This window comes from Rhinoraja longicauda, chromosome 8 (genome assembly GCF_053455715.1).
Source record: "Rhinoraja longicauda isolate Sanriku21f chromosome 8, sRhiLon1.1, whole genome shotgun sequence".
Lineage (NCBI taxonomy): Eukaryota > Metazoa > Chordata > Chondrichthyes > Rajiformes > Arhynchobatidae > Rhinoraja > Rhinoraja longicauda.
The window spans coordinates 70,904,836-70,928,007 of record NC_135960.1 but is presented as its reverse complement, the minus strand read 5'-3'; the positions used below and the strand labels follow the sequence as shown (position 1 = coordinate 70,928,007).

At 42.6% G+C, this 23,172-nt stretch overlaps 1 protein-coding gene across 4 annotated transcripts in view; it reads left to right on the top strand.

Moving 5' to 3' along the window:
* Positions 1-23,172, top strand: part of unc80 (unc-80 homolog (C. elegans)) — a 253,548-nt gene that overhangs the window by 99,151 nt on the left and 131,225 nt on the right. For all 4 annotated transcript variants that reach the window (XM_078404204.1, XM_078404202.1, XM_078404203.1 and 1 more), the window contains 4 exons: positions 3,180-3,327; positions 11,242-11,414; positions 14,028-14,240; positions 15,550-15,685. In XM_078404204.1, coding sequence (XP_078260330.1) covers positions 3,180-3,327; positions 11,242-11,414; positions 14,028-14,240; positions 15,550-15,685 — 670 coding nt within the window. The remainder of the gene's footprint in view (positions 1-3,179; positions 3,328-11,241; positions 11,415-14,027; positions 14,241-15,549; positions 15,686-23,172) is intronic.

Sequence of the window (23,172 nt, the reverse complement as noted above, 5' to 3'; positions counted from 1 at the left end):
AAATGAACAAACGAATGAAAGATTTGCAAAAAAGTAACGATGATAAAGAATATAGGCCATTGTTGGCAGTGGGTTTGGTGAAAACGAGTTACAGTCAATAAAACTCACCAGGATGACATTGAAACAAGTACAATGACTAGGGTGGGGGGTGGGACAGAGAGAGAGGGGATGCAAGGGTTACTTGAAGTTAGAGAAATGAACAATCATACTGCTGGATTGTAAGCGGCCCAAGCAAAATATGAGGTGCTGTTCCTCGAATGTGCATTTGGCCTCATTCTGACAATTATCCCTCATTATATAACATTTCAAACAAATAAATAATTTGTTCAACATTTGTTTTTAATTTTATGCAAGCAGTAGATATTATAGAATTATATGCCCTGAAACTGAGCTGCTGTTGAAGTCTAAAAGAGTAATAAGTAACTGACCATTAGCATAATGTTTGCCACTCGAATAATCACTGAAATAAAATAAAACAAAGTGTTATGTGATTCCACTTTACTGCACATTATGTGGAGTAAAATCACCTTGATTCTTTTTGTTGTATTTTTATTAAGTACTTACTATGGTTCTGCATAAGCTTGTTTGAAAATTTTAATTTGTTTTCTCCTTTAAATTAGGAGATTTAAAAAAAAAAATCCCCTGAAACTGGCCCATGATCCATTAGATAAATGTACAATTTGGTGAGGATTACTGACACAGCCATTGATCCCTGATCTGTGCTATTATGCCAGTCACTTTGAACTAGTCAGTGGTCAGGCAGATCTGCCTATATCCACTACTAATACATTCCCCTTGCTAGCTGTGAATTATTGACATAACCTCCAACTATTTGGTTTGTCACGTGAAAACTTTAATTTGACCGAAAGATTGGTGTGCCAGTTGCTAACCATTTCAATTCTCTTCCCCATTCCAAAACTAACGCGTGTGTCCTCAGCCTCCACCACTGCCACAAGGAACAGCACTTCATATTCTGCCTTGGTAGACTACAATCCGATGGCATGAACATTGATTTCTCTAATTATTTGTGATTGTACCTGCCTCAACTACTTCCTCTGGCACCGCACTACATTTACCCGCCACTCTATGTGGAAAAAGTTGTCCCTCAGGTTCCTATTAAATCATTTCTTTCTCACTTCAAACCTATTCCTTCTTGTACATTCACCCTTTCTGTTGCCCATATGATTTTATGAACCTCTATAAGAACGCCCTCAGCCTGCTGTATTCCAAGGAATAAAACTTTAGCCTACCGAACCTTCCCCTATAGCTCAGGCACTCAAGTCCTGACAATATCCTCATAAACCTTCTCTGCATTTTTTCCATTTTAATGGCATCTTTCCTATAGCAGGATGACTAAAAATGACCACACTTGGCTTCTCTCGTACATATCTTTCTTTTCCACAAATATCTTGTGTCCTCTCATTTATCTCGATACGACATGATACGCTAAACCTTTATTCAACAACAAGATCCAGAAAAAGCCACAAGCAGCAACTTGTAGTTCAACAACACACATCTACTCCCTACATCCAGTCTTTTTTCCCTGAAGCAATTTCCCTCTGGAATGCCCCCCCCCCCCATAATCCTCTGTTGACATGCCCACCTAGGCAACCCTCAAGACCTCCATCCAGGCCTATAGATGGCAAAGCCCCTGTTAGACCAAACCCACTCTCGTCAACTTCCAGTATAGTCCCTGGTGGTCTCTTCGGCAGTGATGACTACAAGATACAAGATCCCCGGAGGGAAATTGGTTTGCCGACAGTCACAACACACAAGGTATACAAAAACTTGAAATTAAAAGTGAAAACACAAAGAAAAAGACAAGCGACTGTTGTCTGGCTGCCATGTGTACAGCGCCTTCACCGGAACAAATGAACAAACAAACGAACACAGACCTATCCCCTGGGCAGAGGATTCGAAACTAGAGTGCCCCACCCCCCCCCCCCCCCCGCCCCCACACCGGGACCCCCTTTGTTCTTCCACCATCCCTCACAGCGGACCCTCCAAGCCGGGTCCCCATTGTCTTCCCCCTCACGCTCATCGACCGCGAGGCCCCACCGTCACCGAGGCTCCCGTTGCCACCGAGTCTCCCACTGCCACCACCGAGGCTCCCATCGCTGCCATTGCTGAGGCTCCCATCGCCGCCACCACTGAGGCTCTTTCGGCACAGACAGGCCTCGCCACCCGGCTTCTCCGCAGTCCCCTGGAAGGCCTGTGGGGCGAGTCGGGCCTACCGGGTCTTCAGTCGCCGTACTGGTCAGTGACGGCATGGTTGTTCGGCGGGTGGATCGGGCCCACGCGGCTCCCCGGGACACTCCAGCCCCCTCATGTCCCAGCTTCTGTTGTTATCCCCATCGCTCTCCCCCACTTTACTCTATCAACCAATCCATCCCTCCTCACCTGAATCTACCTATCGGTTTCCAGCTCTTGCTCCTCCCTCTGACCTCTTTATGCTGTCTGTCTCACCTTTACTCTTTCAGTCCAGAAGATGGATCTTGACTCGAAACATCGACTGTCCATTTCCTTTCACAGATGGTGCCTGTCGTGCTGAGTTCCTCCAGCAGTTCATTTTTTGCTGTTGGTCCCAGTATTTACAATCTTTTCACTGGAAGATTTCCATCTTTTGGAACAATATAGCAATGTTAGTAGTTGCATCAAGAAAATAGAGAACAAGATAATACTGGTTCATTTTCACTTTCACTTTAAGATGCAACCGCAGACCTTAAAATAACTGCATCAATTACTGGCCTTGCCAAACAAAACCACATTAGTGATGGGATTTTCTATCCCCATCAAAATTGGGCAGAATTTGAAGCACAGATAAAAGGATAAGAATTCAGCAGAAGACGTTAATTAAATATTTCTTCTAAGTTAATAAAATAATTAGAACTTTGGTCCCTTTGTTTTGATATTATGTCCTTGTCTGTGGTGTTACTGTCAGAAGATTGTGGATTCAATCTCCATTTGAACCTAAGTTGACACACTTTGGTTTTGGTGGGGGGGGGGGGTAGGGATTGCAGTGGGAAGGCATTTTGTATTTATTATTTTGGCGAGGAGAATCCTACAAGCTTAAATTTAACAATGTTCATTGTCCATGATTTCAAATCAATTCTTAATTGATAAAATTCTGCAAAAGACCAAATTTACAGTTTATTCCCTTATAATGCCATTGTACATAGGTGAAATTTAATAGTGCAGTAAAGCTTTCTGAAGGTGAGGGCTTGGAAGATGGGCGAGATGAAGAGGAGAACTTCTTCAAGCGACTTGGTAAATGGCGCTCCGGTCGAAGGAATCCATCAAAGCTTCATCATTCAGAAGAAAAAGATGGTAAGATGATACTTGCCAGGCATTTAATTTCAGAGTTGAATCTTTTTTGTGTCCAGTGAGTTTGGTTGTTTGATTTTCAGTTAATGTTGAACATTTCAATTATTTCTGTGAGTTTTTTTTCCCTGTTTTGCCGTACTTTGCAATTAGATAACTGATTTTCAGACACTATTGAATCCATTCTTTGGATGCAGTCTTGTTGCTTTGTTTGCTGTATGATAGTTTTGAGCATTTTAGGAGTTTATGGACATTCACACTACCAGGAAACCAAACGATTGCCCAATGCCTTTCATTTATCTAAAGCTTTTCATATATACAAGAATATAGCATTATCATTTATGCAAATGCTTCTTATGGGCAATAATGGAAAAGAAAGGCTTGAATGATGGGCTGCCCAGTGGCACATCTGGTAGAGCTGCTGCCTCACAGTGCCAGAGACCTAGGTTCAATCCTGACCTCTTGACACATGTCAACACAACAAAGCGCAATATTTGTATGAAATAGAGAATCAAACTTGCAATTTGAAAATAAATGAAAGGAATCAGTTGAAATGAATGAGCAAACGATGAACTGGCACAGTGGCGCAGCTGGTGGAGTTGCTGCCTCACAATGCCACAGACCCGGGTTTGGTCCTGCCTTTGTGGAGTTTGCGTGTTCCTCCTGTGACTCCATGAGTCTCCCCCAGGTGCTCCAGTTTCCACCCACATCCCAAAGACATACAGCTCTTAATTAACCTTTGTAAATTGCCTGGAATGTATAAGTAGATGCAAAAGTGGGATAACATAGGAGTGTGAATGGGTGATCGATCTTTGGTATGGGCTCGGTGGGGCGAACAGACTGTTTCCATTCTGTATCTCTGAATGAACTAAATACTTAGCATTTTTATACCAACGGAGAATGATGGTATACATGAAAGACCTGATTAAATGTTATATTAATCAGCTTTTCTTCCACTATTTCCACCATCATTTGCAACACAGCCTCAGTCTAAGTTTTCAAATGGAAGGTGAATCTGCACTCAGGAGTCAGTTTAGTTTATGTGGTCAAACTCGTATCTTTTTGATTCAGCAATGAGCATGAGGCTAGGCAGAACCTTTGTATGTATTTAGTTACTTACCTGCATTTACGATCCACATTCCCAGTTATAATTCTGCACAGACCTGTTAGGAATGAAAATATTTAGTGACTTTTATTATAGATATCCTGTTAGACAGTCTGTTGGGATTAAGGATGACTTAGTTACACTCTGCTTTTATGGGTTCCATGATAGCTAATTAGGCCAATGTGGGAATTGCAGACACCATATTTCTCCACAGGTGGGGCAGGAGAATGGGAATGTTGTGTGCACTTGTGATCACAAAGCCCTTGGAGTTATACAGCACAGAAACATGTTTTTTCAGCCCACTGAGTTCATACTGTCCTTTTGTCCATCTACACCAATACCATGTGCAACATTAGGTGTGTATCCTCTGTGTCTTGTGTATTTAAGTGCCTGTCTACAAAAGTAGTAATTGTATCAGACTCCACCACCTCTGACACTTTAGTTGCCACTTTATGGGAAGTATATTATCTTTATTGCTACGTGGTTGGGGTTTTAAAATTGAGTAGTATTGTTACAATTTTACAGGGTGCTGGTGAGGCTGCATCTAATGCACACTTTTAGACCTTTCGTTTAAGAAAGGATGCAGTAGCATGGGAGACAGTCCAACGAGATTCACTAGAGTAAGATAAGCTCTCTAAAGTAGAAAAAACTTGCCATGATAATCTTCTTGCACATAATCCATATTCCTCCACTGTCTCCATAACAATATGCTTATCCAGAAGTCTCTTAAATGCCACAATCATATCACTCTCCGCCACCACCACTGGCAGCACCTTCCAGGAACTCACCACCCTGATAAAAAAGAATTTGCCCCGCACATCTCCTTTAAACTTTGCCACTTTTGCCTGAAGTATTTGATATTTCTATTCTGGGAAAAAGGTTCTGACTGTCTTATTTTATCTGTGCCTCTCATAATTCAGGTCACCCCACAACCTCTGAAATTCCAGAGATAACAATTCAAATCTTTCCAACCCTGTAGCTAATACCCCCTAATCCAGGCATAATTCTGGTAATCCTCCTCTACACCCTTTCCAAAGCTTCCACTTCCTTGATGCAATGTTTCCACATGTGGGAGACTCTTAAACAAGGGAACATAGTTACACAATAAGAAGGCTGTCATTTAAAACTGAGGTGCAAAGGATTTTTTTCACATAGAGGATGGCGCTATCTGAATTCTTTGATGCAGAGAGTGGTGCAATAACACAATACGTGATCAGTACAAGTACTTGGAGGGGAGCTAGATACATTTTTGTAAAATCAAGGGATTGAAGAAGTGATGCACAAGAGGAGTCGAAGCCTGAGGCTGGTGATCATACAGAAGGGGCCACAGCTTGAGGGGCTGGGTGGTCAACTGTTCCTTTGTTCTTGCTCCTTTGTTCTTATGTGCTTATTCTCAATACTTTTATTTTATACTTTGCAATTTAGTCACTCACTTATGACACTGTTTGTGATGTTGTTGTCTGTAATAGTTTACATTTACAGATCTGAGATTTGCATTTACGATTTCCTCTAATAAATTGGGAAATTTCCCAATTTTTAATATGGTTTATAATTGTATTCCACCCGATTTTCTGTCTAACACTGGAATCTTGGTGAATAATGATCAGAATTAAATATTTTCGCTCATTTTAAATATGACTTTTGAATTCTGAGGAACATATCCAGACCTTGTGTCATCTCTACTGTTTCCTCTTGCACCTTCTTTATATTTGGACTGAAAACACCGATGCGCTATACAGAAAGGGCCAGAGCAGACTTTATCTGCTAAGGAGACTCAGGTCGTTTGGAGTGCAGGGGGCAATCCTAAGGACCTTCTACAACACGGTGGTTGCATCGGCCATTTTCTATGGAGTGGTCTGCTGGAGCAGCAGCATTTCAGCGGCGGAAGGGAAGAGTCTTGACAAGCTGGTCAGGAAGGCCAGCTCTGTTCTGGGTTGCCCCCTCGACTCAGTGCAGGTGGTGGGAGAGAGGAGGATGATGGCAAAGCTAACATTGCTGCTGGACAACGACTCCCACCCCATGCAGGACACTGTCACTGCACTGAGTAGCTCCTTCAGTGACAGACTCCTTCACCCCAAGTGCATGAAGGAGAGATATAGGAGGTTCTTCCTTCCCTCTGCTGTGAGACTGCACAACCAGCACTGCACCCAGCAGACGAGTCAACAATAACAGCTAAGAACACACAGAAAACTGATGACAATTTATGTATCTTTTACATATTCGTGTGGGACGAATAAAGGAATATTATTATTTGCATAATTTTCAATGGTCATTAAAGGCAAGGAATGAAGGAGTACGTGCCTGTTGTGGACAAATGGGGCTAGTGGAGATAGGCAAAAAGGTTGGCATGGACATGCTGGGCCAATGAGCTAGTTTCTGTGGTCTACAACTTTGTTAATCCTCTCCCTATAGCTGAAACCCTCTAATCCAGGCAGCATCTGAAGAAGAATCTTGACCCGAAACGTCACCCGTTTCTTCTCTCCAGAGATGCTGCCTGTCCCGCTGAGTTACTCCAGCATTTTCAAGGTCAAGGTCAGTTTATTGTCACGTGTCCAATTAAGGTGCAGTGAAATTTGAGTTACCATACAGCCATACTAAGTGAAAAGCAACAAGACACACAACCACATAAAAGTTAACATAAACATCCATCACAGTGGATTCCACATTCCTCGCTGTGATGGAAGACAATAAAGTTCAATCTTCTACTTCTTTGTTCTCCCGCAGTCGGGGCAGTAAAACCATCCGCAGTCGGGGCGATCAAAGCCCCCGCAGGCAACGGCCGAAGCCCCCGTCGGGATGATCGAAACTCCCGCGTCGGGGCGGTTGAAACTCTCTCCGCGGCATGGAGCTCCCGAGTCGGCCTCTTCTTACCAGAGACCGCGGGCTTCACGATGCTAAAATCCACAGGCCCCGCGTTTGGAATTTCGATCCCCGGCAAAGGGATTGCAAGCTCTGCGATGTTAAAGTCCCACAGACCCCCGCGGCTTGGAGCGCCCGTCGGTCTCCAAGAAAGGCCACCAACTCCACGATGTTAAGCTGCAGTGGGGATGGGGTGTGTCTATCTTTGGGGTAAACCAGCATTTGCAGTACCTTCCCAAGCATTCTGGTAAACCTCCACTGCACCCTTTCCAAAGCTTCCACATCTTTCCTGTAATGGGGCAACCAGAACTGCACACATTAGTCCAAAAGCAGCCCAGCCAAAGTCCTATAGAGTTGTATCATGACTTCCTGGCTCTTATATTCAATGCTCCCAGGATCCGATTCATAGACTACAGCTCTGCCTTTAACACCATTATACCTTCCAAAGTCATCACCAAACTCGCGGGACTTGGTGTCAGCACTCATCTCTGCAAATGGATCCTTGACTTTGTGACCAACAGACCCCAATCAGTAAGGATAGGGGACAAATCATCCTCTACAATAATCCTCAACATTGGTGCCCCACAAGGCTGCGTTCTCAGCCCCCTTCTTTACTCCTTGTACACTCACGATGGTGCAGCCATGTGCAAATCTACTTCAATTTACAAATTTACAGACGACACCACCTTTGTGGGACCTCCCAACTTCTATACTCAATACTCTGACTGAAGGAAGCCTCTTGACTACCCTATCTACTTGTGACGCCACTTTCAAGGAACTATGTACCAGCACTCCAAGATCCCTCTGCTCAACAACACTCCCCATAGTCCTGCCATTCACTGTGTAGGTTCTGTCCCGGTTTGACTTCCCCAAAACGCAACACCTTGCACTACTTTGTATCAATCTTCATTAACCATTCCTTAGCCACTTGCCCTACTGATCAAGATCCTGCTGCAATTTATGATAACCATCTTCGCTGTCTACAATACCACCTACAGTATACAATAACACCTAAGTCATCAGCAGACTTGCTAATCATGCCTTGTACGTTCTCATCCAAATCATTAATATGTTGATAACAACATCAATTACTCCAGCACCGACCCCTAAGGCACACCACTAATCAGGGCCTCCAGTCCGATAAACAGCCTTTTACCATCACCCTCTGCTTCCTTCCATGAAGCCAATTTTCTATCCAGTCGACTAGCTCTCCTTGAATCCCATGCGAGCTAACTTTCCAGGGCAACCTACTATGCGGAACCTTGTCAATGCCTTGCTGAAATCCATGTATACAACATCTACAGCTTTGCCCTCATTTAGCTTTTTGGTCACATCTTGAAAAAACTCAAATCAGATTCATGAGACACAATATCCCAAGTACAAAGCCACCCTATCTTGAATTTCTCTCCACAGTCAATGCATCAATGAAGATAGTTTCGTGGATCCTTGACTTTCTCTTTATAAAGTCAACAGTCAGCTCCTTAGTCTTGCTGACGTTGGGAGGAAGATTGTTGTTTTGGCACCATTCAATCACATTTTCACTCCCTCCTATACTCTGACTCATCATTGCCTGTTATTTGTCCAGCAATGCTGGTATCGTCGGTGAATTTAAAGATGGTATTGGAACTGTGTATGGCTGCAAATTCATGGGCATAGAGTGAGTAGAGGAGGGGAATAAGCACACAGGTCTGAGGTGGTTTGTGCTGATGGTTATTGAGGAGGAAGTGTTGTTGCCAATTCACACTGGTTTGCTAATAAGGAACTCGAGAATTTAGTTGCTTATGCGTGAGCAGAGACCCAGTTCGTAGAGTTTGATAACACGTTTGGTTGGGATGATAGTTTTGAACACCCTGCTGTACTCTATGAACAATAAGTTGATGTATGTGTTCTTATTGTCAAGTGGTCCAGTGCAGAATGGAGAGCCAGTGAGATTGCATCCCTGTTGATCTATTGTAGTGGGTCCAGGACCTAGCTAAGGTAACAGTTGATATACATCATAACCAACCTTAGAAATAACTTTATTATCACAGACATTAGTGCTACATTCGTGCCCCTGGTTTAGAGTTTAGAGACACAGCATGGAAACGGGCCCAGCAGCCCACCGAGTACATGTCAACCATTGATCACCTGCTTGCTTTAGTTCTATGTTATCACACTTTTGCATCTATTCCCTACACACTAGGGCAATTTACAGAGGCCAATAAACATACAAACTGGCACGTCTTTGGGATGTGGGACGTAACCAGAGCATCTGGAGAAAACCCACGTGGTCATAGGGGAAACGTGCAAACTCCACAAAGACACCATCCTTGGTCAGGATTGAACCAAGGTCTCTGGTGCTGCGAGGCAGCAGCTCTACCAGTGGCACCACTGTGCCGTTTCATCATCTGCTCATTAATTTCAACTGATTGCTTTAAAAAAAAATTAAACTACAAGTTGTAATGATTTTCTATTTCACATAAATATTGCCCTTTGTTGCATTCTTATATTGCATGTATAGAGAGTTGTGGAGACAGAGAGTCTTAGATTTATAAAGCACAGAAACAGGGTCTTTGCCCCACAACATTCATGCCTATTTTCTTATCCATCCATCCTAATCTCACTTGTCTGCAGTTGGTGTGTACCCTTCTAAACCTTGCCTATTTAAGTATCTGTTAGAATGTCTCTTAAACATAGAGATTGTTTCTGACTCACCATTTCCTTTGGCAGCTTTCAATCATTTTCTCTGTGAAAGACTTTCCCCTTTAGAACATTTTACTCTCACCTTAAACCTACACACACTTGTTTTTGATACTTTTGATCAATTTGATAAATTGATAAATCATCCTTTCATTATTTTTTCAGCCTTAGCCTCCTTTGCTCCAGGGAAAACAAACCCAGCTATCCAATATCTCGCCGTCTAAAGTTATTCAATCCAGGCAACAACCTGGTGAATCTCATTTGCAATTCTCTTCAGTGCACTTTCCAGTGCAATCACTATGATGAGGTGACCAGAACTTCACACAATACTTCAGTGTTTTATTACATTGCAGAAAGATGTCCCAATTTTTATATTCTGTGCCTCATCTTATGAATGGTGCAATCCTCACTATCCAATCTACCTATGTTGGCACTTTCAGGGAACAATACAGCAGCGGTCTAAGAAAACTTTCTTCACTGTCCAAGACACAAATTGTTGTGCAATCACATTTTTGCTAATCGTACCTTTCACATTTATGTCCAAGTCGTCTATGTTTATCACAAACTACAAAGGTCCTAGCACCGATGGCTATGGTAGATCACTTCCCCCCACCTTACTTCACCTACTATTCAAACTCTCCTTCCGTGGAGCCACCTAGAGCTTGTCAGCTCTTACCTTGCCCTTTCCCTCTCAGTAGAGGTTTTCTCTCCTCTTCTGTTTCAGACCAGATGAAGGGTTTGACGTGAAATGTTGTCTAACCTTTTTTCTGCTCAGATGCTGCTTGACCCTCAGATGCTGTGTTGCCCCAGCAACTCATTTTTAGCTGCTACTAACTGGAGCTTTCTTTAAAGCCGGATCTGTTGTGAGTGATTCTCATAAATATATATTTTTCACAAAATGCTGGAGTAACTCAACAGGTCAGGCAGCATCTCAGGAGATACCCATTCCTTCTCTCCTGAGATGCTGCCTGACCTGCTGAGTTACTCCAGCATTTTGTGAAATAAATACCTTCGATTTGTACCAGCATCTGCAGTTATTTTCTTACTCATAAATATATTGCAATTGTTAATCATACCGTTCTTTTACCATTACATCATATGTTTGCCAAAATGCAAGAGTGCATTAGATGGATTACCATCTGTTTGATTTACAGCTTCTATATTTGAATAGAAATTGACCTGTCAGGTAATTTTAAGCCATATCAAATAGATTGGTCTCTTAATAAAGACATAATTACATTAACATTTGCATAATTTAATATTTTATACTTCACTAGGTTGTCGTAGTTTTGAGGAACACCTTGCAGCTAGTCAGGAAGGGAACAAAAGCAAAAATATTTTAAATCTTGGAGCCATTAGACAAGGCATGAAACGATTCCAGTTCCTTTTAAACTGCTGTGAACCTGGAACAATTCCTGATGCTTCAATCCTAGCTGCAGCTCTTGACCTGGTAATAAAATATTATTTTAATTTTGCCTACAAGTTTCCATTTCATTGTATCTGATAATACAGGTTCTTCCCAGATGTCAGTGGTAGAACATGTTCACTGCGAAATGTTGAAGGTTTGTTTCATTCATCCTTTACCGGAAAGTTGATAGATTATGTTTCATGCCGCCAGAGCAGAAGTTGAGCGAAGAGTTTAGAAACACGCCAGTATAACATACATGCTATAAGTAAGTATATAGTGAAAAAATGAATGCAGAATGCTGAGGCCGTGAGATGTATTTGGCGATGTGGCTTTTGGTGAACATAAATACTGACACAGATTAGTTGAGCTAATTGGCCTAGTTAAATGTTGTAACTTTTTATGTTGTGCTTTGGGTGTTTCCAGCATCATAACAGAATCCAGCAATGCTCCTTCACAATTTAATCACAAATCCACAAACAGCAAAATATCCACAAATTGGTCAATTCGGCATCAAGCTAGTCCCGCAGATCTAGAACATAATAATAATAATAATAATGCATTACATTTATATAGCGCTTTTCATATACTCAAAGACGCTTAGATCGAGAATTATTTGTTATTTTATTGGTGTCTGTTATTGAGAATATTGCTGATCTGTGACCTGCGTCCATTTATTCACCACATCAATGAAAATCAAACTTCTGATTTTAAATGAATTGGTATCAGCAGAAATGGATTTCAAACTCCTCCCTCTCTCTGACTACCTCTAATTTAGACTGTGTCCAAAGTCCTGAATTCCCCATTCCAGAAGATCCTTGGAAAATATGAACTCAAGGCATATGTTAAATTTCATAATTGCAGAAAATGCAACAGTAGCTTGTTTAATTCCTGGTTGTAATGCTTCGTTACAACATCCAGAGCATGTTTGTTCCGAGTTGGTACTGCATTCAGAAGCAAGAAAAAATCTCCAGTATGCAATCCCCCCTTGTATTATATAGTTTTCATGCATGTTCTGTAATCATCCAGAATTTATCTTGTTGAAATACAAAAAAATGTATTCAATCCCTTTCACAATTTGATGTGCCTTTCTCAAATGACAGCCCAGTAAGCCTTTCCAAATAACCAAGCTCTTCCAGGCTGGAATGTCACCTATGTAATTATCCTTGATTTTCTGCTCTAATAGTTTATCTGCTTTGTAGTCTGAAGAAGGGTCTCGACCCGAAATGTCAGCCATTCCTTCTCTCCTGAGTTGCTGCCTGACCTGCTGAGTTACTCCAGCATTTTGTGTCTACCTTGTATTACAGAACTATAATTTGATTAGTATTCCAAATGTGCTCTACAATGAATTTGTACAAGAAATTTGTGATTAGTTTGGTACTTAGTTCTGTTTATGGAACGAAATGGCCAGTATGTTTTGGCCTCAACTTCCAGGCAATATCCTTTCGAGAGTTACAGCCAATGATCAGACAATCTTTCAAATTAACTTTCATTTTGTATTATGTAAACATAAATGTAATTGGTATTCAGATTGACCAACTCCATTATTCAAATAACTAGATCTAGATTATTTCTAAATGTAACAGACTCAAGACTAACCGTTGTATGACATATTACCATTATCATGTTCACTATCATTACTATAAGTTTTTACCCATGAGCCAAAACCCAATTGTTAATCCATTGTAATAGTTACTAGTTTGTTTCACGTTTTCTGTCTTCTTAACTAGTCAGTTTGGGGACATTTCATCAGGATATATGGAATTTTTAGATATTGTCTAATTGGTTATTTGAAAATCTCATTAAATAACCTTGTAAATTTCATTGAAAGATTCTAATAGATTAGAATAGATGAATAGAATAGATGAGAATGCTGCCCATTCTCCAAACATCGATTAAGGGATTGAAAAGAGGTGAGGAAAATAATTAAAATTACATCCAAACACTGAAGTAATTTAAATGCAACGGATGCTATATAAATTTGTGTTTTATTCATATTTTATATTTAACACTTTATCCATTTTAAATCAATTTACTACTCTGTTGAATGTGTAATTCCTTTCATAAAGAGGACAGGCCAACCAGCAGTTCCCAGCTTTCGTAAATGTTACTCGTGATCAAGATAGCAAGAGCGTGAGAGAATGGTGGAAGTGACACTGGGAAAAAAATGAAAAGGAGAGATGGGATGCAGATTAATGTTAAAATTAAGGCGAAGGAAAGTTTGGATTTGTTTCTTAACTTTTGTTCTGGGCCTCTTTAAGCAAGTGCTCTGTTCTATCCTATTTCCACACCTGCATATATTACACTAAAATGAACAAAGCCAGATAATGGCCTGGGATGGAAGTCAGGTTATGTAACATTGCGCAAAAGTCTTGTTCATGTTATGTGTTTCATGGCATTATAAAGTACCTAATGCTTAGTGTGAAGATACAGTGCAATAAATAAAGTTTGACATTTGATAGTAATAACATTTTAATTGATGTTCACTTTCCACTAAAAGATGTACTAAATGCTGGTTTTAAATCATTTTACTTCATTCTTTGGGGACAAGGAATAGAAATCAATGAAATTTTTTAACTTAATTAGCAACTTGGTCAAAAAAACAAGTTTTTTAAATGTATTTTGATTTCAACATCTCTCTTTGAATGATCAACTCAGGAAGCGCCAGTTGTAGCACGGGCAGCGTTATTCTTGGAGTGTGCCCGGTTTGTACATCGATGCAATCGTGGAAACTGGCCAGAGTGGATGAAAGGACACCATGTTAGTATAACTAAAAAGGGTTTGTCACGAGGAAGATCACCCATTGTTGGAAATAAGCGCAATCAGAAATTACAATGGAAGGCAGCAAAACTCTTCTGTCAGTGGGGTGAGGTAAGACAAGAACCTTTGGCAACTAATAACATATTTTACTGAAAACATTAAATGGAAAACTGAACTAGGTCTGTCCATGAAATATTCACAGTTTACAAAAACAGGTTAGAAGGAGAGCCCTCATCTTTATCATTATCCTAAGACATTATCAAGTTTTGCAAAATGAAAGAAAATTTAAAAAACTGCATTTACCGTAAGAAAATTACAACACGGATTCCTTCAGGCATCATTTGGAAAGAGAAGCAAAGTTAACATTTCAGATCATTCATTAGTTCTGATTGCTGAATATTTCCAGTATTTTTTGTTTTAATTCAAATTTTCTGCAGATTTCCTACCTTCTGACGTTCTGCTAGCTTAAGTTCTGTTCTAACACCATGACACATAATTTCCAATCTCTAATCCATCTTTTGAGATGGCATTCAAATAAGAATTTATTCACAATTCTGAATTACCTTTAATATTACTGGCATTAAATCCTATATAGTAATTTAGAATATAAATGGAATCCCACCTATCTTACATATTCATGTGTACTTCAATCTGCTGTACATTCATCCTAAACTATTTTGGTATCAGCAATGTCACTAAGAGGGCACAGGAAAACAAATATAAAAACAACTTTTGTTGTACTGTTCAAGCTTCAAGTGATAAAAACGTAATTGTGACTATGAACATAGAGCTCTCAGAGGGTGGTGGGTATATAGAAGGAGATGCCAGAGGTGGTAGTTGAGGCAGGTACTTTAAACAGCATTTAAGACACTTAGACAGGTATATGGATAACAAATGTGCCATGGGTCAAAAAGAGACAAATGGGATATGCTTAAACGGGACATCTTGGTTGGCGTGAACGAGTTGGGCAAATGGATCTGCCTCCGTGCTGTATGGCTCTTTGACTCTCTGCTCAAGCCATTTCCAAGGCATGTTTGTTTATTAGCACTTTGTCAATTAACAAGGAGTATTGGAACATCAGGCTTTACAGATCCATATGTTTTGGTTGAGCATTTTGTGTTCTTCCATGTCAACATGTAATATATCCTCCAATTTTCCCACATTGAGCATCACCTGGAACAGGTGTTTTGGAAGGGGACGGTGAAGATAAACATTTGGGGAAAATGGGAAACTTGGGAAGAATATTGCTGGCGGAGTGTAAATGTGTGTGTGTGTGTGTATGTATGCATACATACTTGTGTGTTATTTTATATAACAAGATCAGGATTTTTAAAAATATGTTTCATGCACAATCCTTTTTACATGAATTACTTGTTTACATAAATTGCTGCTCTGAAATTCTGATGCTGTCTTCTTACAGGCTATTGGGACCAGACTGAATGAGCTATGTCATACAGAGCGTGAGAGCCCAGCAAACATACTCAGCTTCATTTATGATGATGAGACTAAACGACGTCTGAGGAAAGAAGATGAAGAAGAGGATTTCCTTGACGACAGTATGTATTGATTTTTAACTTTAAATGTGATTTTAGGATACATTCATGTCATGGGTGGAATATTTCCTCTGGATAAGCTGCAGTTAAATGTCAGGTCATTTTATAAGACTAGGTTATGATATAGGTGGAAACAAGAAGATAAAAAGAAGAATGTGCTGGAGATCATACAGCATCCGTAAGAAGGAAAAGAATTGACAATCATGTCCAGAGATGGAGGGTCCGGGACCCAAACTGTACACTCTCTTTCTGTTCTCATGGATGTTGTTGACCTGCTGAGGACTTGAAACATGTTCAGTTTTTGTTTTAGATTTCCAGCATCTGCAATTTTTGTCTCCAATTATAATTTCCAATACACCTAGTTAAATGAGCAAATGTTTACTCACTGGTTGCCAATGAAGATGCGATTCCAACATCTATTGAAGATTGTGCTGTTGAAGTGGAGTTGATGCAGCCAATGGAAGGCATGCATCCTGCATGAGCAATGCACGCAGAACATTGAGTACCTGCGTACCATCAGGGAAGTTTTGGCTCAGATATTGCACTTCTTAGCTGTTAGGAGTACACAGGCTGCCTCACCTAATTATTGTCAAACTGTTCGCCTAAGGATTTCAATTTCTGGTTGAGAGTTTTACATGTAGAATATATGGTACCTAGTCAAATGGATGGATGAAAATCTGGCAGTTGCATTTGAACTCATTGCACTTTGTTTTTTCAAGGATTCATTCTTACAGTGTAGATTTGTAAAGCACACTCCTTGTTTCACTTGCTACATTTAAATAAAAGTACCAGCTGGCATAAGCCAGTTTGTTGCCATATTTTCTTGCTCTGTACGCAGTGCAGAGTGATAGCTATACAGTTCGGAAAACTATTACTATTTGGTCCATGCATCTCTAATCTGGAAGTGCAGGTATATACTTCCTTGAAAGTGACGGCACAGGTAAATACAGTGATCAGGAAGGCCTTTGGCACATTGGCCTTCATCATAAATTCATCAAGGTATTTGAATATAGAAGTTGGGATTTTTTTGTAGTTGTACAAGACATTGGTGAAGCCACATTTGGCATATTCTGTTCGGTTTTGGTCACTCTGTTTTTGCAAGTATGTTGTTAAGCTGGAAAGAGTGCAGAGAAGATTGATGAGGATATTGCCATGTCTTGAGGGCCTGAGCTTTAGAGAGAGGCTCTACAGGCTAGGACTTTATTCCTTTGAGTGCAGGTGAATGAGGAGTGATCGTATAGTGTAAACCAGACATGTCCAAAGTCCGGCCCGGGGGCCAATCGCGGCCCGAGGTCAGATTTTATACGGCCCGCAGCTTCCATCTTAAAATGTATTATTTATGGCCCGCCAGCACTGTCTAACAGAATGAAGGTAGGGGGAGAGGGGAGGGGAGAGGGCGACTACACCTCCCGGCGGTCAGCGCTGCCCGACCTCCCCCCCCCCCCCTGCCCCGAGCGGGAAAGGCAACTACACTTCCCGGCGACGGGGTTGAGGGCGTGCGGGGGGGGAGTCGGGAGAGCAGCAGCTGAGCTCTCGTCACCCCGCACGCTCATTGGCAGGCACTCCCGTCAGTCGGGCAGGTGCCGCATCCCCCCCCCCCGCCCCGAGCGGGAGAGGCGACGGTGACTACACCTCCCGGCGGTCAGCGCTGCCCGATCTGCGGATTGTCAGACGCGAGGTCCAGGGAGGGGGGGAGCGCATTAGTTAAAGGTCCGGGGGGAGGGGGAGCGCATTAGTTAAAGGTCTTGGGGGGGGGGGGGGGGTGGAGCGCATTAGTTAAAGGTCCGGGGGGGGGCATTGGCCCTTGGGTATTTTCACAATATCAAATCTGGCCCTCTTTGAAAAAAGTTTGGACACCACTAGTGTAAACGATCATGAGGGGAACAGATTGGCAGATGCACAAAGTCTTTTACTCAGAGTAGGAGAATGAAGAACCAGAGGACATAGGTTTAAGGTGAAAGAGGAAAGATTTAGTAGGAACTTGACGAGCAACTTTTTCATACAGAATGTGGTGGGTATATAGAACGAGCTGCAAGAGGAGGTAGTTGAGGCAGATACTATAACAACATTTAAAATACATTTGGACAGGTACATGGATAGGATTAGAGGGGTATGGGCAAAATACAGGCATTTGGGACTAGCATAGAAGGGACACCTGGATCCGCATGGGCAAGTTGGACCGAAGGGCCTGTTTCCATGCTGTATGACTCTTTAACTCTAACTACCTTAAAACAACTAGACCACTGTGGTTATGTTCTTCCTGATCAAAAAAGCAGCCTCCTTCTTTCCTCCTGTCTCATGTGTAGAACTGAAATGTAACCAATTCTATCCCGCCTAAGTCCTTTACACAATTGGAGACCCAGTCATTACAAAAGGAAGTTGAATTCACCCACGAATACTGCCCTATTATTTTAATAGCTATCTCCCAGAAAACATGCTCCTAATTCATGCTGACTATTGGGAGGCCTCCAATTACAGTTCTATCAAAATGATCATTCCTTATCTGTTTTTAAGTTCTACACATAAAGCCTCACAGAATGACCTCTCACCAGAAAATCCCCTCTGAGCACTTTGGTTATGTTCTTCCTGATCAAAAAAGCAACCCCTCCTCTGTTTCCTGCATCTCTATCAAGCCACTAACATCGGAATAAAACACTTTAAAATCAGTGGTCTATCCTCTCTCCTTGTCGTGAATTTGCCGGCACTCGCCTCTCCAATCTGTTAATCTTGCTCTCTTTGATTACAGTATTTTCCACAAACTTGTCAAATGGAATATAATCCTGACGAACGAGGTGGTGCATTTTGTGAGAGCAAGCCAGGATGTACACAGTTAATGATGTGCCCTAAATAATAATAATAATAATAATGCATTACATTTATATAGCGCTTTTCATATACTCAAAGACGCTTTACAGGGATTTAGAGAACATAGGGAAGTGAATAAATAGATAAATAAGTAAACGAACAGAGAAAGGAGACAGAAGGTGAGGTGACCTTCAGTGGTTGAAGGCAGTACTGAACAGGTGAGACCAGTGATGTTTTGAATGTGGTGAGTGTGGAGGAGTCTCTGACGGTTTGGGGTAGTGAGTTCCATAGGGTGGGAGCAGCGATGGAGAAAGCCCTGTCCCCCCCAGGATCTGAGTTTGGTCCAGATGTGGGGGAATAGGAGATTGGCAGCAGCAGAGCGGAGGGTGCAGGTGGGAGTGTGCCTGTGGAGGAGGTCGGTCAGGTAGGATGGGGCCAGGTTATGGAGGGCTTTGTAGGTCATGAGGAGGATTTTGTACTGGATTCTCTGGGGGATGGGGAGCCAGTGGAGTTTGTAAAGGACGGGGGTGATATGGTCACGGATCGGGGTGTGGGTGAGTAGACGGGCAGCGGAGTTTTGAATGTATTGAAGCTAACTGATGATTTTTGAGGGTGCGCCATAGAGGAGGCTGTTGCAGTAGTCCAGACGGGAGGTGATGAAGGCGTGGATGAGGGTTTCTGCAGCTGTGGAGGAGAGGGATGGACGGAGACGGGCAATGTTTTTGAGGTGGAAGAAGGCTGTGTTTGATGTGTTTGTCGAAGGAGAGGGTTTGATCAAAGATGATTCCAAGATTCCGGATGTGAGGGGAGGTGGATACTGGGAGACCATCAATATTGAGGATGAAGTTTTGGCTGGATTTGGTGAGCGTTTTTGGACCAATGATGATGATTTCAGATTTGTTGCAGTTGAGTTTGAGGAAATTTGATTGAAGCCAAGATTTTATTTCAGTGATGCAGTTTGTCAGTGTAGAGTGTGTGGTGGGGGAGATTGACTTGGTGGAGATGAGGAGCTGGATATCATCGGCGAAGCAGTAGAAGTTGAGACCATGACGGCGGATTAATTGACCAAGGGGGAACAGGTAGAGGATGAAGAGGAGGGGGCCAAGGACTGAGCCTTGGGGGACACCTTGGGGGAGGGGAGCGGTGGGGGATTTACAGTTGTTAATGGAGATGAACTGGTGCCTGTCAGAGAGGTAAGATTTGAACCAGGATAGGGCTGTGCTGGTGATGTTAAAGGAGGTTTCAAGTCGGGTGAGGAGAATGGAGTGATTTATGGTGTCAAAGGCGGCGCTGAGGTCAAGTAGGATGAGGATGTTGAGGTTGCCAGCGTCGGAGGAGAGGAAAAGGTCGTTTGTGATTTTGAGGAGCGCAGTTTCAGTACAGTGGTTGGAGCGGAATCCGGATTGGAAAGTTTCATACAGGTTATTGGTAGAGAGGTGGTATTTGAGTTGGGAAGCTACAGCACGTTCCAAAACTTTGGACAGAAAGGGTAGGTTGGAGATTGGTCTGAAGTTGTTTGGGGTGTCAGGGTTGAGACCAGGTTTTTTCAGAATGGGGGTGACAGCAGCGATTTTGAGGGATGGCGGGACGATGCCAGTGGACAGGGAGGAGTTTATTGTTGCAGTGATAAGTGGAGAGAGAGCAGGAAGGCAGGCCTTGACAAAGCTGGAGGGGATGGGGTCCAGAGAGCAGGTGGCAGTTTTTATTCCTGTGAAGAGGTCAGAGAGGTAGGTGGTGGAGACTGGGGAGAACTGAGGCAGGGGTTGACAGGATAAGGGGGGGCAGGTGGTTTGAGGGGGAGCAGGTGCGTTGGTGGTTAAGGTGCTGTAGATGTTGTCTATTTTGCTTTGGAAGAATGAAAGGAAAGTGGTGCATTTGTCAATGAACAGAGAGAACCTTGCGTTACATTTCCATGGAATGTGACAGCATAGGCAGATAAGATGGCAAAGAAGGTCATAGAGTGATACAGCGTGGAAACAGACTCTTTGACGAACTTGCCCAACAATGTCCCAGCTACACTAGTCCCACTAGCCTTCGCATGGTCCATATCCCTCCAAACCTGTCCTATCATGTACCTGTCTAACTGTTTCTTAAACGATGGGATAGTCCCAGCCTCAACCTCCTCTGACAGCTTGTTCCATATAACCACCACCCTTTACGTAAAAAGTTACCCCTCTGATTTCTATTAGATCTTTTCCCCTTCACCTTAAACTATGTCCTCTGGTCCTCAATTCCTCTACTCTGAGCAAGAGACTATGCATCTACCCGTTCATTTCCTCTCATGATTTTGTACACAATTAATACAAGGTATTTAGGATGCTTCCCTTTATCGACCATGCCATACAATATCAGAGGTGGGATGTTGTCTAACATGTCTAACACCTTAACCAGAGGGGGACCAATATCCTGGCGGGGAGGTTTGCTAGCACTGTTGGGGAGGGTTTAAACTAATTTGGCAGGGGGTTGGGATACAGCATGGAGCTAGTATAGGGGGTGAGGAGAAGGAAAATATAGAGGAAAAAACTGGTCAGATTGGGAGGCAGAACAAGAATGCCCCAGCACAATGGGGTAGGGCAAGTCTGAACGGCATTTATTTTAATGCAAGGAGTATTGGAAGCAAGGGGGATGAATTGAAGGTTTACTGAACACATGGGAGTACGACATTGTTGCCATTACGGAAACATGGTTGAAGGAAGGGCAGGACTGGCAGCTCAATATTCCAGGATATAGAATCTTCAGGAGAGACAGAGAGCAGGGAAAAAGGGGAGGGGGTGTTGCAGTATTAATCAAAGAATCTATTTCTGCTGTAAGAAGGGATGACATATTAGCGGGTTCCTCAAATGAGGCTATTTGGGTGGAATTGAGAAATAGAAAAGGGGCATGCACCTTACTGGGTGTATACTACAGACCCCCAAACAGTCAGAGGGAAATAGAAGAACATATTTGTGGGCAAATCTCGGGGGTGTGTGAAAACAACAGGGTAGTAATAGTAGGGGATTTCAACTTCCCGAATTATTGATTGGGATAGCCAAAGTGTCAAGGGCCCAGAGGGTGCAGAGTTCCTAAGGGTCATCCAGGAGGGCTTTTTGAGCCAATATGTTGAAAGTCCAACAAGGGAGGGGGCGGTATTGGACTTAGGCCGGACAGGTGGCTGAAGTGTCAGTAGCAGAGCACTTTGGTGACAGTGATCACAATTCAGTGATATTTAAGGTGGTAATGGAAAAGGATAAAGAGGGACCAGAGGGAAAATTTCTAAATTGGGGCAAGGCCGATTTTAATCTGATAAGGCAGAAGTTGGCCCTGGTGGACTGGGATCAGCTTCTCGTGGGGGAGGACCGCATCGGAACAGTGGGAATCATTCAAAGGAATAATTGAAAAAGTACAGAGGAAGCATGTTCCCCTAAAGTTTAAGGGTGGGACAAACAAGTCCAAAGAACCTTGGATGTCGAACGATATAGTAGGATTGATTCGAAAAAAAAGGGGGGCTTTTGGAAGGCATAAAGAACTTAAGGCACAGGCATCATTAGAGGAATACAGAAGGTGTAGGGCGGTTCTTAAAAAAGAAATTAGGAGAGCAAAAAGAGGCCATGAGATAGCACTAGCGGGCAAAATAAAAGAAAATCCCAAAGTGTTCTATAAGTATATCAAGGGTAAGAGGATAACGAGGGAAAGAGTGGGGCCCATCAGGGACCATAGTGGAAAGCTGTGTGTGGAGCCAGAGGATGTAGGAGATGTTTTAAACGATTTTTTTGCATCTGTTTTTACGAGGGAGGAGGGCGATGCGGACTTAGAAATGGAGCAGGAGGGTTGTGATGTTCTTGAGCATATTGCTATTGACAGGGAGTCGGTGCTGGAGGCTCTGGCAGGCTTAAAAGTGGATAAGTCTCCGGGCCCTGACGAGATGTATCCCAGGATGCTGAGAGAGGCAAGGGAGGAGATTGCGGGGGCTCTGGCACAAATTTTCAGAGCCTCTCTTGCAACAGGGGATGTACCGGAGGACTGGAGGATAGCTAATGTGGTGCCATTATTTAAAAAGGGCAGTAGGGATAAACCTGGGAACTACAGGCCGGTGAGTCTGACATCGGTGGTGGGGAAGCTGCTAGAAAAGATTCTGAGGGACAGAATCAGTCTTCACTTGGAGGATCGAGGGTTAATTAAGGATAGTCAACATGGCTTTGTTAATGGAAGGTCGTGTCTGACTAACTTGATTGAATTTTTTGAAGGGGTGACCAAGGAGGTAGATGGGGGTAGTGCAGTGGATGTGGTATACATGAATTTCAGTAAGGCTTTTGACAAGGTCCCACACAGGAGACTAGTCAAGAAGGTAAAAGCCCATGGGATCCAGGGCACCTTGGCAAAATGGATAAAAAACTGGCTTAGTGACAGAAGGCAGAGGGTGATGGTAGAAGGTTGCTTCTGTGACTGGAGGCCGGTGTCCAGTGGGGTGCCGCAGGGATCGGTGTTGGGTCCCTTACTGTTTGTAATCTACATTAATAATCTGGATGTCAACGTACAGGGCATGATCAGCAAGTTTGCAGATGACACAAAGTTAGGGGGGGTGGTGAATAGCGAGGAAGGGATCTGCAAGCTGCAGGAAGATATAGATGAGATGGTCAGATGGGCGGAGCAGTGGCAGATGGAATTTAATCCTGAAAAGTGCGAGGTGATGCACTTTGGCAGGAATA